At 25.7% G+C, this 17,395-nt stretch overlaps 3 protein-coding genes and 1 non-coding gene across 4 annotated transcripts; 2 read left to right on the top strand and 2 right to left on the bottom strand.

Annotated features, from left to right (window-relative positions):
* Positions 1-1,857: 1,857 nt before the first annotated feature.
* Positions 1,858-3,327, top strand: SET6 (histone-lysine N-methyltransferase, putative; the record flags this gene model as incomplete). Its single annotated transcript, XM_029005958.1, has 1 exon — positions 1,858-3,327. One exon carries the CDS (start codon positions 1,858-1,860, stop codon positions 3,325-3,327), a length of 1,470 nt encoding a protein of 489 aa, XP_028862495.1.
* Positions 3,328-4,972: 1,645 nt separating this feature from the next.
* On the bottom strand, positions 4,973-5,045 carry PMUG01_11030600.1. The gene has a single exon. It is a non-coding gene (tRNA).
* Positions 5,046-8,577: 3,532 nt separating this feature from the next.
* PP5 (serine/threonine protein phosphatase 5, putative) lies at positions 8,578-10,899 on the top strand (the record flags this gene model as incomplete). The annotated part of the gene is made up of 1 exon (XM_029005957.1): positions 8,578-10,899. One exon carries the CDS (start codon positions 8,578-8,580, stop codon positions 10,897-10,899), a length of 2,322 nt encoding a protein of 773 aa, XP_028862494.1.
* A 1,824-nt stretch (positions 10,900-12,723) lies between these two features.
* PmUG01_11030400 (conserved Plasmodium protein, unknown function) lies at positions 12,724-14,849 on the bottom strand (the record flags this gene model as incomplete). Its single annotated transcript, XM_029005956.1, has 2 exons — positions 12,724-13,491; positions 13,908-14,849. The coding sequence occupies 2 exons, from the start codon at positions 14,847-14,849 to the stop codon at positions 12,724-12,726; spliced, it is 1,710 nt and encodes a 569-aa protein (XP_028862493.1).
* Between the last annotated feature and the right edge of the window lie 2,546 nt (positions 14,850-17,395).

Raw genomic sequence — 17,395 nt, 5'->3', positions numbered from 1 at the left:
TAACCCTTGATCTACTTCTGAGATACTGGAATATATTATTTTCCCTCTTTTTGATTAAAAAATTCAACTATCTCTCTTCATTTCTATGGAAAAATAGTGTTTAAATGGAAGCTGCTTTTTTTTTTTTTTTAAGCCGTTCTTCACCACCTTAGTTATTATATGATGGATTTTGGGAGGTCTTCTTAGTAAGGCAAAGATAAAATCACAGTGCACATAAAATTAATACATATGCATTTTTATACATATATACATAACATGTTTATACATATATACATAACATGTTTATACATATATACATAACATGTTTATACATATATACATAACATGTTTATACATATATACATAACATGTTTATACATATATACATAACATGTTTATACATATATACATAACATGTTTATACATATATACATAACATGTATACATATATACATAACATGTTTATACATATATACATAACATGTTTATACATATATACATAACATGTTTATACATATATACATAACATGTTTATACATATATACATAACATGTTTATACATATATACATAACTTGTTTATATATATATATATATATATATATATATATATATATATATATATATATATATATATGCATGTGTTTCTACTTTATGGTATATATATATTTTTACCCGCAGCACTTTAGTAGAATTTTTTTACGACGCCGGAATTTTATGCTAGAATTGAAAAATGACAATAATGAGGGTACCCAGGTGAAACTAGAAGGAAAAAATATTAACATGGAGTAATCATAAACACATATGGCTTATTACTCTAACGTGAGAAAAAAAAAAAAAAAAAAAAAAAAAATATATATATATATATATATATATATCCATCCATATACTCACAGATAACATTTTTAATGAAACAAGTTTGCTAGCATTCATTTTAATGCCAAAACAAAACAACATTTTTTAATGGAAAAAAAAAGGTACATTTGGGTATAATTTCTGATCTTTTTGTGCTCAATTATTTGAAAAATTAAATTTTTTTTTTTTTTTTGAAAAATGTAATATTGTTATGTGAAATGTATTATTGTCAAAATACCGAGAGTATAAATTTAGAAACTTTTCAGCTCAATTTCTCATGTAATATTTTTTACTTTTTTTTTTGAGAAGAAAAATTTTTAAGGTATTAAAAAAAAGGCGTAGCTCTTTAAGGCGTCGCAGTGAGGGAAATCGAAGAAGAAGCGAATAGGATGGGAGTAGCTTCTAAAAGGCATAGCTTCCGAAAAGAGCAGCTTCTAAAAGGCATAGCTTCCGAAAAGAGCAGCTTCCAAAAGGAGTAGCTTCCAAAAGGAGTAGCTTCCAAAAGGAATAGCTTCCAAAAGGAGTAGCTTCCAAAAGGAGTAGCTTCCAAAAGGAGTAGCTTCCAAAAGGAGTAGCTTCCAAAAGGAATAGCTTCCAAAAGGAGTAGCTTCCAAAAGGAGTAGCTTCAAAAGGAATAGCTTCCAAAAGGAGTAGCTTCCAAAAGGAATAGCTTCCAAAAGGAGTAGCTTACAAAAGGAGTAGCTTCCAAAAGGAGTAGCTTCCAATAAGGAGGATCTTCATATTGGGGGGGGAAGGGACAAACATAGAGTCCAGCGCAATACATGAGCTCGTTTCGTCCCCTCTGAATACCGCTAAAATTAAGAGAAAACATGCAAAAGTAAATTTTTCTTTTGAACACATTCCCACTGATATACATATATATATATATATTTTCCCCATTGAAATAACTTCCCTTTGAAGGGTCTATCTGAATATATCCTTTCACATGCCTCCCACATGTTATCACTATGTACAAAATAGAGTACAAGGAAGATAGGGGTAAATGCGTAGTTGCGTTAAGTCAAATGCGCGCAGGGTATTGCATAGTGGAATCGCATCCAGAAATATTTATTCCGCTGTGCGTAAAGTATATGACACCGAGAATAATAGACGCGGATAACAAAAAGAATAATTATAAAATAATAAATATGTGCTTCTACTGTTTTGAGAAGTTTAACAAATGTATATATTGTCCTAACTGCAAATATGTGGTATACTGTAGTGAAATATGTTTAGAGCGAGCGTGGAAATTACACAGAGAAGAATGTGAAATATTTAAATCAAATATTTTTGATAAATATTGTCCATCTATTACTATGAGATTAGTTATCAACTGTTATTTGAATCATTTTAATTTTTATGATTATTGTGGTAGTATTAGTGAATTAACAAAAGAAAAATATGAAAATTTAAAATACCCTGCTTATATAGTTGCAGTAGCATTAATGAGTAGGAAAAAAAAAATATTCAATAATTTTGAAGATAATGAGAGTATACTTAAGAATATTATTGAAAAGTTTGTAAAAATATCAAAGAATACATTACAAATAATTGATAATGAGTTAGAGCCAGCTGCTTTAGGTTTTTACAAAAAACCTGTTCCATTTTTTAATCATTCTTGTTTAAGTAATTGTGTAACAATTTTTAAAAATCAAAAATTATACATAAAAACATTAATGGATGTATATCCAGGAGAAGAATTAACGATTAGTTATATTGACATAGCATTTGATAAAAATACGAGATTATCAATATGTATGGATCAATATTTTTTTACATGTTCATGTAAATTATGTAAAGTTAATATTGCATCCGAATGTCACAATATATTTAATACTGAATTTGTATGTACAAGTTCAGAAAATTGTAAAAAGTTTTTAAGTTATATGGAAATCGTTTTAATATCAGAACTGGAAAGAAAACCTTGTTATCTTAATAAAAATAATTTTAAAACCTATCCGATTTTAAAAAAAGCAAATGAAAATACATGGAAATGTATGTTGTGTAAAGGAGAAGTACATGAAAATATTATAAAAAGTTTAATAGAAAAAGAAAAGGAAACTGTTAAAGAGACCATATATTTAGATACGTTATTTAATGAAAAATATTCCTATGACAATAAAAGTGTTTTACAGTCTTTAAATAAAATAAAATCAAAAATTGATTATTTGACCAATTTTTATCATCATGCAAGATATTCATTACAAAAAATGAGAGCAAAAATCTTATACATATCCATACAACTACAAGAATTTAAATTAGCTTATAATATTGCTAACCAGTATGTTAAATCTATTGAAATATCGTATGGGAAATATTCGCCCATCTATGGTTATTATATTTTCTTAACAGGTAAGCTAGCTTTATTTCTTGATTTGAAATCGGAAGGCCTTAGCCTCATTCACAAGGCAAAAAAAAATATCATAAAGACTTATGGACCCGACTCCCCCATTTACAAGGATTTGGAGAAGTTCCTCTACACGAACAAGTATTAGACTCAAACGTAGGAAAGCGAGAAAGGGGTAAACACACAGGAAGATACACATGCATACAAATGCATATGCACGCGTACATAAATAAGTATATTCATTCCCATAAGCGGTGTGCGGGACCTTCAGAATTTTATATACTATCAAATTTCATTTAGCTCTTTTTTTTTTTTTTTTTTTTTTTTTTTTTAATTTATTAAAAATTTGACAAAAATTACAAAAAAGAAAATAAAAAAAATACACTTTGTAAATGGTATCCTTTTGAATTACTCCAATTTTTTAGTTTACGCCGCTGACATTTACTTTATTATTTTATTTTATTTTTTTTTTTTTTGCTTATCTTCACGACAAAAAACATGAACCAAATATTTGTATTACACGTAAATGAACATATATATACATGTACGTACGTATGTATTAATCCCCCATGATTTTTAGTTACCCTTTTTTTAAGGTCTACAAATATATTTCATTTATTTTTTTTTTTTTTACTATCCTTTTTGAAAAAGTAAAAATATGACCAGTTTCATCCCAACCACTTATGCAGATATATATGATGATAATTTTTAAGTACTGCTATGTCTCTTTAGCTATTAGAGGGGAAAATACGCATCGAACATATTCTCCTTTTTTATGGAAAAATATATCAAACTTATTCTCCTTTTTTACGGAAAAATATATCAAACTTATTCTCCTTTTTTACGGAAAAATATATCAAACTTATTCTCCTTTTTTACGGAAAAATATATCAAACTTATTCTCCTTCTTTACGGAAAAATATATCGAACTTTTTCCCCTTCTTTACGGAAAAATATATCGAACTTTTTCCCCTTCTTTACGGAAAAATATATCGAACTTTTTCCCCTTCTTTACAAGTATAAGTTTTTTGTCCGTTTTAATTTACTGTATAAAGATTTAATAACACACTTCATTAACAAGTAAAATGGACTTTTTCAAAATCATTTTGCTGTGCCCTTCTATATATTTTACTATAAAGAAGAAGTTTGTTCTCGACTATTTTTGTTTGAAAAGAAAAAAAAAAAAAGCAGTTTTTACTCTATTTGGTTTACTTTTTATTAAAATTTGAAACAGCCTTTTCTTTGTACCAAAAAGGCAGAATAAGAAGTACACATATATTATATATGTATATATAAAAGTATTTTATAGTTAAATTGATTATCTCCCACTTATTTATGCATGTACAACACTAAACTGTATTTGTAATATAAATAAATTATTCTTACCGTTCCTTAGTGGAACAGCCAATTTATTATATGTGATGTGGTGGTAGTGTTTGTTTATTCTTTCATCGCTTTAATACGTACTAAAAAAATTAATATATATTAATATGCTAACATTTTTATATTTTCCATATATTTTCATGAATTATTTTCCCTCTTAATGAATTTGGCACTTATGTTTTCTTCATTTAAATATATAAGTTTTTAATTTTTACACTGTAAACTTATTTTGAATTTTTTAAAATTCCCTATATAATATTTACAATATATTATTATTTGTATATTATTATTACTATTACTTATTATTTTACTTATTAGTAATAGTAATATTCTAATATAATATTCATAGTTGGCTTATATTCTATCTTATTATTTTAATTCAATTTACACCCTTGCTTTTAATGAAGCAAAGCCACCTGTGGGAGTCGAACCCACGATCTTTTGATTACGAATCAAACGCATTACCAACTGTGCTAAGATGGCTTAAATAAAAAATTATCTTATTCTTTTTTTTTATTAATTTTAACTTCTTTACTTTTAATTTCTTTACTTTTACTACAGACAAAAAGATTATGACAAAATTTTTCCAAAAACGTAGCTAATGATACAGTCGTTGGAAAAAATAAATTGTAGTGGATTCCCTCTCATTAATAATAATACGTACATGATATAAAAAAAAATTAAAAAAATATGTTTGCATTGGACGGATAAAAATATATGTTACATTAGAGATCATACCGTACTCTCATTAAACGTGAAAGATAAAATAAAAAAAATTTAAGTAATTAAAATAAAAAAAATGATTAAAACGAATAAATCAATCAAACAGGAAATTTTTTATTACCCCAAAAATATTTTTTTGTATACATCGGAGGAACAGATTGTATTTGATGTTAAACTATTCTTATTTAGCTAGTAATAATTCATTTAATTCTTCACATATTGCCTTTATATAAGGACAAAAATGATTTATGCTTCTTTATAACATATGTTCCTTTCCTTAATTTAATTAATACTTGTATTTCATTTCACAGAATACTTCCATAAAAAAAATTATCTCTTATTCATATTTTTCCTGACAGGTATATAATTTTTGCATGTATATGTATTTATATATATACAAAAATGTATATGCGCATAATGAGGGGAAAAGAAGAATTCTGTGTGAAATTTTATCATTGTTTTGCGCATTTATTATTTATTTCTTTTTATTTGTTTTTTGTATCCCTAACAAATATCTCATCATTTTTGCGAATTATTCTTCACATGAAAAATCAAAAAATTTTTGAAACACAGCGCATAACAAATTCCTCTTACCTTTCATGAAACTTAAATTTTTACTTTTCATTTGACACACAAGTAAAGTAAATTTAAAAAGTTTTATGCATTTCGTATGTATTATTTATGCATTTTGTATATATCATTTATGCATTTCGTATGTATTATTTATACATTACATATGTATTATTTATGCATTTTGTATATATCATTTATGCATTTCGTATGTATTATTTATACATTACATATGTATTATTTATGCATTTTGTATATATCATTTATACATTTTGTATATATCATTTATGCATTTTGTATGTATTATTTATGCAGTTCGTATGTATTATTTATACATTACATATGTATTATTTATACATTACGCATTTATTATTTATGTATTATGCATGTATTATTTATACATTACATATGTATTATTTATACATTACTTACGTATTATTTATTCTTCATAACTATTGTTAATATCACATAAAGAACAGCTATTTCTCCATTTCTTGTCATTTTGCCCCTTCTCAAAACAGAAAAAAAGTTGACCTACTTAACCAAACACATAAATACAACTGTTTATACGTACATATTTATAAATGTACATGTATATACGTACATGTATGTATGTAAGCGCATGTTAACGGTACAGACAAATCATATACGATATTAAGCATGATTTATGGCGAATTATACTTGAATTTTTTTTTTCCATAATAATTAGCCTATTTTTTTAGAATATAGCAACTGATACGATAATTATTTTTTTCAGGAAAAACGAATTTATAATATTGTCACAGCGCAAGTTTAGACTAAGAAAACGTTCTTAAATTTTGATATGGCGTTATACATACATGCATATATATATGTGTATATATGTATGTATATATTATGTACGTGTATATATAGCGTATGACCCATTCATAAAAATCTTCTTCTATGTAAAGGACTTTTTCCTCCTTCATTTATATATTATTTTATTTATTTATTTTATTTTTGTAAATGGCTCAAAAAAAAATTGTGCGCACTGTTATTGCCTAAGAATATTTCTATTTTGCATCATATCATAATTAAAAAACTACAATTCTTTTTGTGCATACTATTTTTCATTTATTTTAACATACAGTTAAAATGACAACAACTACGCAATTGTTTAACTTATATTATTTCTAATCATTCAAATACGGTTAAAGGAATACACCTGTGTACTAAATATAACGAGTTCTTTTATGTACGGGATAGCATTTGTTCTACAGCTAACCTTTTTATTACATTGAATGAGAAAAAAATTAAAAAATAAAAAAATAAAATAAAAACAAAATAAAATAAAAACAAAATAAAATAAAAACAAAAACAAAATAAAAACAAAATAAAATAAAAACAAAAACAAAAATAAGCCTTACGACTGTTGCGTACGATCATTAAATTGCATCTTCCTGCACATATACAAATGTATATATCGGCATATATGTACATATGTATAAGCACATATTCACATCCAAATTAGCTCTACATGCATAAGACTGCTGGAAAGAGAAAACATAAATGAAATTTAACAAATTACTTTTTGCTTATATATACGACAAATATTATAAGTCAAAACAAAACTAAATAAAAAAATGATGGCACCCAATTAAATGAATAAATATTATTTACATAACAACATAAATTCATCTCGTTCTATGGGTAGGACTTGTATATTTTTTCTTTCTTCGGAACAGTAACCTTTTACTGCCAAGTTTCCCCCTCCATGATTTTATAATTTTTATCATTATATTCGTATTCATCATTTTTTTTTTATTTTTTTCGCATATTTTGTATTTTGCCTATTCCCATTTTTCCTTTTACTTTTTTTTCCCACTTTTCCTTTTAATATCCTAAAATAATTTATAATACATGCCCTACTCTATTCATTTTTTTAAACCTCATTGAGCAAAATTGAAAATATTTTTTTTTTTTTTTTTTTTTTTTTTTTTTGCCTTACATGTTTTATATTTGTAAAAGAAAAGTAAAATAAAAAACAATTAAAATAATTGCCAATAATAGGAATTATTTATTAAAGCTATTAAATTTAAATTATTTACATTGATATTATAAAATTAAAATTCTTTTACCTTCCTGTTTTGCCCCACGTTCATGCAAGAATTAAATGTTAAATATTAAATGTATTGTATATATATATATATATATGCATATATCATATATATATCATATATACATATATATATGTACGCATAGTTAAATATGCATATATACGTAGCCTTATACCAACATATGATTACTTTATATTAATGAATATTTAATTAAACTACACGAGAAAGAAGCAAAATGTATGACATCAACTTTTTACCAGCTTAAAAAGACTTTAAATATTAATCAGTCAAATTAAAAATACATTTGATCGTATACTATAATAAATAGGAACATTTTGATGATACAACATAAAAAAAAAAAAAAAAAAAAAAAGAAAAAACATTAAAACTTATATATAAATAAAACAAAAAGACAAAAAAGTGAGAAGCAAAGTAAGAACAGTAAAAAGATACACTTATATATTATATACGTAATGCTTGCATATGCATAAAAAATATATATATATGTATGTAATCTATATGTATATACTTATATACATATATATATTGACATATATACATGTACATATTTAATATACGTACGTACCCGCAAGCGTGATATTATTGTTCACCTTAAAAAAAAAAAAAAAAAAACAAAAAAACAAATGGCATACGTAACAGAAAAAATAAACAATGGTATTAAAATTGAAGAAACAAATTTAAAGGAATATAAAAATAATTTAGAAAAAGATACGTGCGAAGGAGGAGAAGAAATAATATACGCGATGGAAGAAAACAGGAACATACCATGTATAAATAAAAAAGCCGCAGAATATAGTAATAAAAACAATTTATCAAAAAGTAAAGAAATTATGATGAACGTTGAAGTAACGCATACAAAGAACGCACGCACGGAAGAAAAAATGAAATATATTAGCAGGAACAATATAGACGATGAGAATAAGAAGAAGAATTACCAAAATGGATGCCCAAATGGATGCCCAAATGGATATCAAAGTGATTTCCGAAGTGATTTCCGAAGTGATTTCCGAAATGATTTCCAAAGTGATTTCCGAAGTGATTTCCGAAATGATTTCCAAAGTGATTTCCGAAATGATTTCCAAAGTGATTTCCGAAGTGATTACCGAAGTGATTACCGAAGTGACTGCCAAAGTGAGTACCAAAAAAATTACTCGCATGAGGGTGAAAACATAGGAAATGAACATTTTAAGCATGCGGAATCTTTAAGTACCAATGACAATTCATCAAACTTGGGTACATTACATGATGATATGATGGAGGAAAAGAACAGAGAAGAAGATGAGGAATACCAGAACGAAGAGGAAAATCAACCTGTCCAAAGGTGTAATTTGTCAAAAAAGAATATAAGCATTGAATTGTTAAAAATATGTGATGCTTTAAAAAATTTAGGAAATAAATATTTTAAAGAAAATAATTATGTAATTTCTCAAAAGTATTATACTGGAGCCATTGATATAATAAAAAAATATTATGAGGAAGAAGATCCTAGTTATATAGAAAAATTAAATAAAATAACAACTGATACATTGTCTAGTGAAATACAAGTAAATAAAGAAGATAAAAATGCATTGATAGAATATTATAAAAATAGTGTTATATCAAAAAGTAGTGATTATATTAGTATAAACGAAACGGATTTATATATATATTATACAAACAGATCCTTTTGTCATATGAAATTAGAAAACTATGGTTTATCTATACAAGATATAGATGAAGCAATAAAAATTAATCCATTTTATGCAAAAGCATATTATAGAAAAGGGTGTTCATTTTTACTATTATCAGATTTAAAAAATGCGTCTGAATGTTTTCAAAAAGTATTAAAATTAACAAAAGATAAAAATTCTGAAATGAAACAAAAACAATGTAAAAAGCTCCTTTTCGAGCAACAGTTTCAAAAAGCTATAGAAATAGAACAAAAAGTACCATATTACGAAACATTAGTTCTAGATACACTTAAAATAGAGAATGAAGAAGCCCCCATATATGACCGAAATAATTTAAATATCGATTTTTTAAAAAAAGTAGTAGACTATATAAGTGTACCTAAACAAAAATTAAATAAAAAATGTGTATGTGCAATTGTGTTAGATATAATTAAATTGTTAAAAGAACTTCCTACATTAGTTTATTTAAATTTACAACCAGAAGAAACTTTAACTGTATGTGGTGATATACATGGACAATTTTATGATTTATTAAATATAATGAAAATAAATGGTTATCCAGCAGAAAATAATTCTTATTTATTTAATGGTGATTTTGTTGATAGAGGTAGTTTCTCATGTGAAGTTATAATATTTTTATATTTAGCCAAATTAACATTTCCAAATAATGTACATTTAACAAGAGGTAATCATGAAACTGATAATATGAACAAGCTTTACGGTTTTTTAGGAGAATTACAAGAAAAATATGATGAAAAAATGCATGTATTATTTTCGGATTCATTTAAATTTCTTCCATTGGCATATGTATTAAATAAAACGATTTTTATATGTCATGGAGGTATTCCAAGTAATACTAATACAACTTTAGAAGATATTGAAAAAATTGATAGGAATACTGAACCATTAGATGAAGGAGTTATGACAGATTTGTTATGGTCAGATCCCAATGAAGAAAAAGGATTTAAACCATCCAAAAGAGGTATAGGCTTTTCTTTCGGTACGGATATTACCGAAAATTTCTTAAAAAAAAATAATCTTACTCTTATAATCCGATCACATGAAGTAAGAGATGAAGGATATTCCATTGAACAAAACGGTCAGTTATACACTGTTTTCAGTGCCCCCAATTATTGTGATATTATGAAAAATAAAGGAGCATTTTTAAAGTTCAAGGGGAATTCTGTCAAACCGGAATGTGTTACATTCACCGAAGTAAAACATCCCAATGTGCCGTCACTTAAATATGCGCATAATTTGTATCAAAATATTTAAAAAAAAAAAAAAAATTTGAAGCGTGCATATATATATATATATATATATATATATATGTGCTGTATATACACATATGTATTTACACGTATTTATTTATATTTATGCACATTCGTACATATATGTATAACATTATATATATGTTTAGCCGACGTGTAACTTACGTGCAACATTCGTGTAGCATACACGTAATGTATATGTGTGCTTTTTTTTTTTTTTTTTTGATTGAATAATCATACTTTTTCGTATTTATCAACTTTGAAAAAAAATTTGCAAAATTAAGATTGTTTTTAATACATTATCATATAATGTTTAAAATGAACACAATAAAAAATTATGAACTGTTCATATGAAAACGGTAAAAAGGAAAAGTGGTAATTTTTAGCCTATAATAATAAGACATGCCTATATTACCTTTTTCAATACGTGTGTAAAATTCAGTATACATTTTGTAAAAACCAGTTATAATATTTGAATTATTTTAAAGACCTTAAATCAAAAAGGGTCGAAAACTGGCTCAAATTTTTGAGCAAAGGGGGAGAAAAAATATAACCCCAAAAAAAATACACACAAAAAAAAAAAAAAAATAAACTCCTCTTTTGGACAATAGTTGGAAAGGAGAAAATCAAAAAGATATGAGTACACAAAGGTGTAGAATGTTACTTGGGAAGAGCAAATCATATGCACGTAAACGTCATATTGGTAATGTTCCATCCAAGAGGTATTATCATCATAATATATATACTTTCTCTTATGAAGCCAATGTATATATATACGTATACATTCATAGGAACGAAAACAAGTAGCATTTTTAAACGGTTACGTATAATACACTCAAATATATTATTACAATAAAACATGTATTTATCTTTGTTTAAGGAAATACAAATGGTGGGTTAATTAAAAATGCATCTTGTTCACTTGCAGCCATAATTAATGTGTAAAAGTAATGAAATGTACATATTATATATATATGTTCTTTTTTTAGTAAAACCACTAGGCTCTTATGAAAGCCCACCATTTCTAAAATAATCTAGGAAATACATATAATATATAAAGTAAAATATAATATAATATAATATAATATAATAAGCAAAACAGAGTAAAATTAAATAAAATAACTCGTGGGCGTGATTAAAAAGGTAACACTTCACTGTTCTTATTCATAATCTTTTCATAACCTAATATAAGTGTTAGCTTGTAATATGTACAAATAAATGCAGTATTATGTCTTCTCTTCATTATATCCTTTACCCTTTTGTATTGAGGGTACTAGAATTATAGTCATAGGTATATTTATGCCTTTTTTTTTTGGTTTGATTGATTTTCTTACAAAATGTAAATACGCACATACATATATATGTATGTATGTATATGCACACATACATAATAAAGGCATAGCGGCAAATGTTCCACAAATGTACCAAATGAAGGCAGATTAATTTTGTTGCATACAAGTACGTGCAGCTAGATACGCGATTAAACAAAATGAAATAACCAAATTGGTGAAATATTCTTCATATAAAAAAAAAAAAAAAAAAAAAAAATTCCGGTTAAGAGTGAACTTCAAATGAATTCATTTTCGATGGAATATTTTTCTTATTAATATATAAATGGCACAGCTATATACGCATACATAAGAATAAGCAAAATAAAAAATATTACTAAACATGAGTTTTTTACGAGATGTCATTTGTTTTTTCGCCGATCTTTAGAGATACCCCTTTATATATTTACTAATTTGTACTTGGATATATATATATTTTTTATTTGCTTATATATATATATTTTTTTTTTTTTCTATCCCTTTTTCCACTTGATCTCATTCTAGCACTGAGAGGAAGCAAAAAAAGGAGGATAATTTCCCTTTTGTTTCGCCCGTAAAAATAGGCCCCTCATACTGTTTGTGTTTAACTGTATTATTTGTTTATTAATTATATCCATGTTTTTTTTAACACATAAGTAGCTATTTCTCATTAAGTTCGTATTATTGGGAACAGGTATTGGAAAAAATTCATTAAAATATTGGTTGTAAGAATATAATGTATTATTTTTCGAATTATTTTTATTTGGAGAAATGTACGTCATTTTATTTTTTTCAAATAACTGATCATGCTTAAGTTTAGCATGTTTTCGACCTATTAACATATGCAAATTTATATGATCCTTGAGGTTAATTTTTAAAAAAAATAATTTTTCTTCAGACATACCAAATTTAAAAATATTATTATTTGACACATTTTTCTTGTGTTCATATATTAAACAGTTACCTGTCTTGGTCATAATTTTTAATCCGCAATAAGGGAATTCCACAAAGTTTGTATTTTTGTTATTTAAAAATATTATAATTGAATATGTGTACATATTCTTCTCACTAAAATTTGGTGCCTCACACATATCATTATTTTTTAAATATAAACAAAACTCAACGCCGCAAATATCATTAGTTGGTATTTTAAACAAAGAATTTAATCGTCTAACGATATGTCTGAGTACAGACTTGGACAACTTGTTTTCCAAAAATTTTACTTCATCAACATTTATCAGAATTGAAAAAAAGTTTTGATGAATCTCCGTGAGTTCTTTTTTATTTTTCTAAAAGAGCAACAATAATGGAGTAAAATTGAATAGATGAACTGGGTGCATATGTGTTCACATGGTAGTATATATATATATTATCCAATAATATAATAGCGTAGAAACAAGTGCGAAAGGAGTAACTTAATGCGTCTGCTAGGAAGCGGATAAATAAATTTATGTTCACGCACACCCAGGCATGGAGCAATTTCACAAGTGAACATTTGCCATGTGTGGGGAAAAAAAAGGAAAAAAAAAAAAGAAAAATGGGGAAAAAAAAAAGGAGCAAAAATAAAAAGAAAAAGAAAACAAAATAAGGAAGAAAAATGGAACAAAATAAGGAAGGAAAATGGAACAAAATAAGGAAGGAAAATGGAACAAAATAAGGTATAAAAATGAGAAAAAAAAGTGTGCACCTCACTTTTACACATTACCTTAACATACAGAAGACAATGGTTCAATGTTAGATAACTTTCTAAGTCTGTCAAAAAATCTTGGGAAATAAAAAATTGCGGATCGACGGATATCTCTATTAAGCTGATTTTTCTGATATTTTTCGCATTCGTTTTTCTATTTACTGTGGAAATGTAAAAGTTTTTAACATTTTGTTTCTCTAAATTATTTTGTTCATTTGATGTATCTAACATGCTAATTGTCTCATTTGAAGAAGCTTTATCATTAATGAAAAAGGATTCATTCGTTTGATCTATATTTTTATCCTGAATTTTATTTTTTACATCACACAAGTTCGTCATAATATCCTTTGCATAGCATTTGTCAGAACCTTCTGTTTTATCAAATATACCCATTAAATGGTTACACGGTATGATGTTGTTACTAAGAATCTGAAATTTATGAAAGGAATCCCTCCTTTCTGGTATAGCACTTGTAATTTGTGTTTGATGAAATTTTTGTTCATACATACTACTACTAGTACAGTTTACCATCCTTCTCGCATTTTCTGAATTGAAATATTTGAAAGAATCTTGTACTAATGTTTCTCTGCTTATATTTAGTGCTCTAGAAAAATAATCCGAATGTAAAACAAAAAATTTTAAGAAAGAATTTATTTTCTGATTTATACTATTTGTTGTATGGTGTAATATGTCATATAATATCTTGGTCCATGTTTTTTTTATTTTTTTTTTTTTGGAAAAATTTTTTATAGAACTTTGTAAAAACTCATTGGTCTTATCATTTTGGAGAAGTTCCTGATTTTTTCTTTTTCTGTAAGGGCATTTTCTTTCATCTATTCTTGTTATTTCAATAGTAACATAACCCTTTTCCCTTTCGCACCTTTTACCATGTCTTCTATATTTATCATTCTTTTTAACATAGTACACGTGGATGTATCTTTTGTTTGGTTCCTTGTTCATTTTTTTCTCTATTCATATGATGAGCATTAGTAGGGGAAGAGCGAATAGGGGATTAAAAATTATGGTAAGAAATGGGGCTGAATGAGATGAATAAATTGCTATGTTATATAAACTTGTTTTAGTCTTTTTCTTTTTTTAATTTTTTATTTCTCTTTTTTACAACTTGCATCCTTATGAGTATTTTATTTATAAATTTTATGTAATATGCTGATGCGATTGGGATGTGTGCGTTTTTGTTTTGTTTTGTTTTTTAGCACTGATATATAGGATTTCTCATCGATAATCTTTCAAGACAGCTATTTTTATGCAAGAAATAAATTCATTGTAATTTGAGGTTTCCACAACTTGCTTCTTTGCGTATTTCTTTGTAAAAAAGTATAATATTCAAAAAAAATGAAAATAAAAAAGAAAATAAAAATAAAGAAGTATTTTGAAATACTCTTATAGGGTAGTATCTTTTCCCCTGTGCCTTCATGCAAGAGACAGTAGTGAACACGTATTTACCTTGAGTAGCAAGCTTTAACAGGAGAGGATATCCAATCATTTCATTGGATTTTTATACATATAATTATGCATATATGTATATACTGATATATATATATATATATATATATGTACATATAGATACGTATGGGGATTCATTTGCTACAGTTAAGCTTTGCACAATTTAGTATTGCATATTGAAGAATATTTTTATCTTTTTGTAACTTGTTAACAGTTCGGAACTTCTTTACTTTTAAAAAAATAAATTTGAGGTAAGAAAAAGCAGACATAATTTCTGATATTTCTAAATACACATAAGTGCATCGTCTATTATTTTTGCGAACTACATGTCTTTCGAAGAGCTTATATAAACATTCCCCAAACTATATATGGTGAAGAGTTCATTATAAAAGTAATAACACTAGTTTATTTTAAAATTTGTAGAATTTTTATTATTATTGTTTTTTTATTTATATATATATATATATATATATATATATTACATTTTTTTATACGTGCCATCTACTCCTCTGCACCGAACATCAGCATAAGTGATACTGTAAACGGAGCTAGTGTGAAAAAATTAAGTACACATAACGCTGTGGAATACACATAAATATATCATTTCCCTTTTTTTGCTCAATATAAAAAGCATTGCAGAGTTCTTTTAGTGAAAATATTTCCTATACATTGCCTTTAAACAATATTGTATAAAGTGGAGTATGTTTTTCTTTTTTTTTTTTTTTTTTTTTTTGAACACTCGCTGAATGCATTGATGAGTAATATGAAATTTTGTAATTGTGAGAACTAATGAAGAGGAAAAATTAAGCAAAATTAGCCATACATATACATACGTACATACATACATGCATAAATATATAGTTTATTTATATTGTATTAAATTGGAACATATATATATAACAAAGGAATGCACTTAAAAAATCACCTTCAAAACTTCTTCCCTTTAGACAGTCCTTTCTCCCGTTAAGTCATTCTGTGGATATTTTTCCGTAATTATAAATTTTCTTAAAATATTTTAATTTATAAAAATTAGGTTAAAAATTTGCAAAAAAAAAATATTAAAACACAGCAGTATCAGCCGTATGTATGCATGTGCTTATGTGCACGTGTGCATGTAGCTTTTTTTTTTTTTTTTTTTTTTTTATGTAAAAAGAAAAAAAAGCCACAAGCGAATGTAATTCATATAGGTAGTAAAAACTTGATGCCCAATTAAACATCTTTTTATGTATAAAATGGAAATAAATAAGGAAAGAAAAAAAAAAAATAAAACAGAAGCAGCAGTAATAATAATAATGATGATAATAACAATGATAATAACAATGATAATAATTATGATAATAATTATGATGGCATGATGCAATAACGGTGTATACCATTTATTACGGAACAGAAAAAACTAAAGTAGTAAAATGTAAAGCGCTATATACATATATATATACATATACATATATACATATACATATATACATATACATATATACATATACATATATACATATACATATATACATATACATATATACATATACATATATACATATACATATATACATATACATATATACATATACATATATACATATACATATATACATATACATATATACATATACATATATACATATACATATATACATATACATATATACATATACATATATATATATATATTTGTATATATATATTTATATATTTTTTTTAAACAAAAATTAACATTTTGAGGTATGAAAGGGAGGGACGAGGCTTGATTCGATAAACTTAATACAAAAAAAAAAAAAATAAATAAATAAAAGAAAACAGTAAAAATAAAAAAGATAATAAAAAAATAAAAAAAATTAATAATAATTAATAAATAAATAGATATATAAATAAATAAGTGCATAGTGGAGTGAATAATGCCATAACAAAAAAGGGGGCAAAATAAGTAAAATAGCCAAGTGGTTAAATGACTGACCAAAGTGGCTAGCGACAAGCTACCTAATATGGGTATGGGGTTAAAACAAAGGTAAGTGAGCTACGGGTTTATCACTACTCGGCATAGG

Source organism: Plasmodium malariae (assembly GCF_900090045.1).
Source record: "Plasmodium malariae genome assembly, chromosome: 11".
NCBI classification, from domain to species: Eukaryota; Apicomplexa; class Aconoidasida; order Haemosporida; family Plasmodiidae; genus Plasmodium; species Plasmodium malariae.
This window is presented reverse-complemented; position numbering and strand designations above follow the sequence as displayed.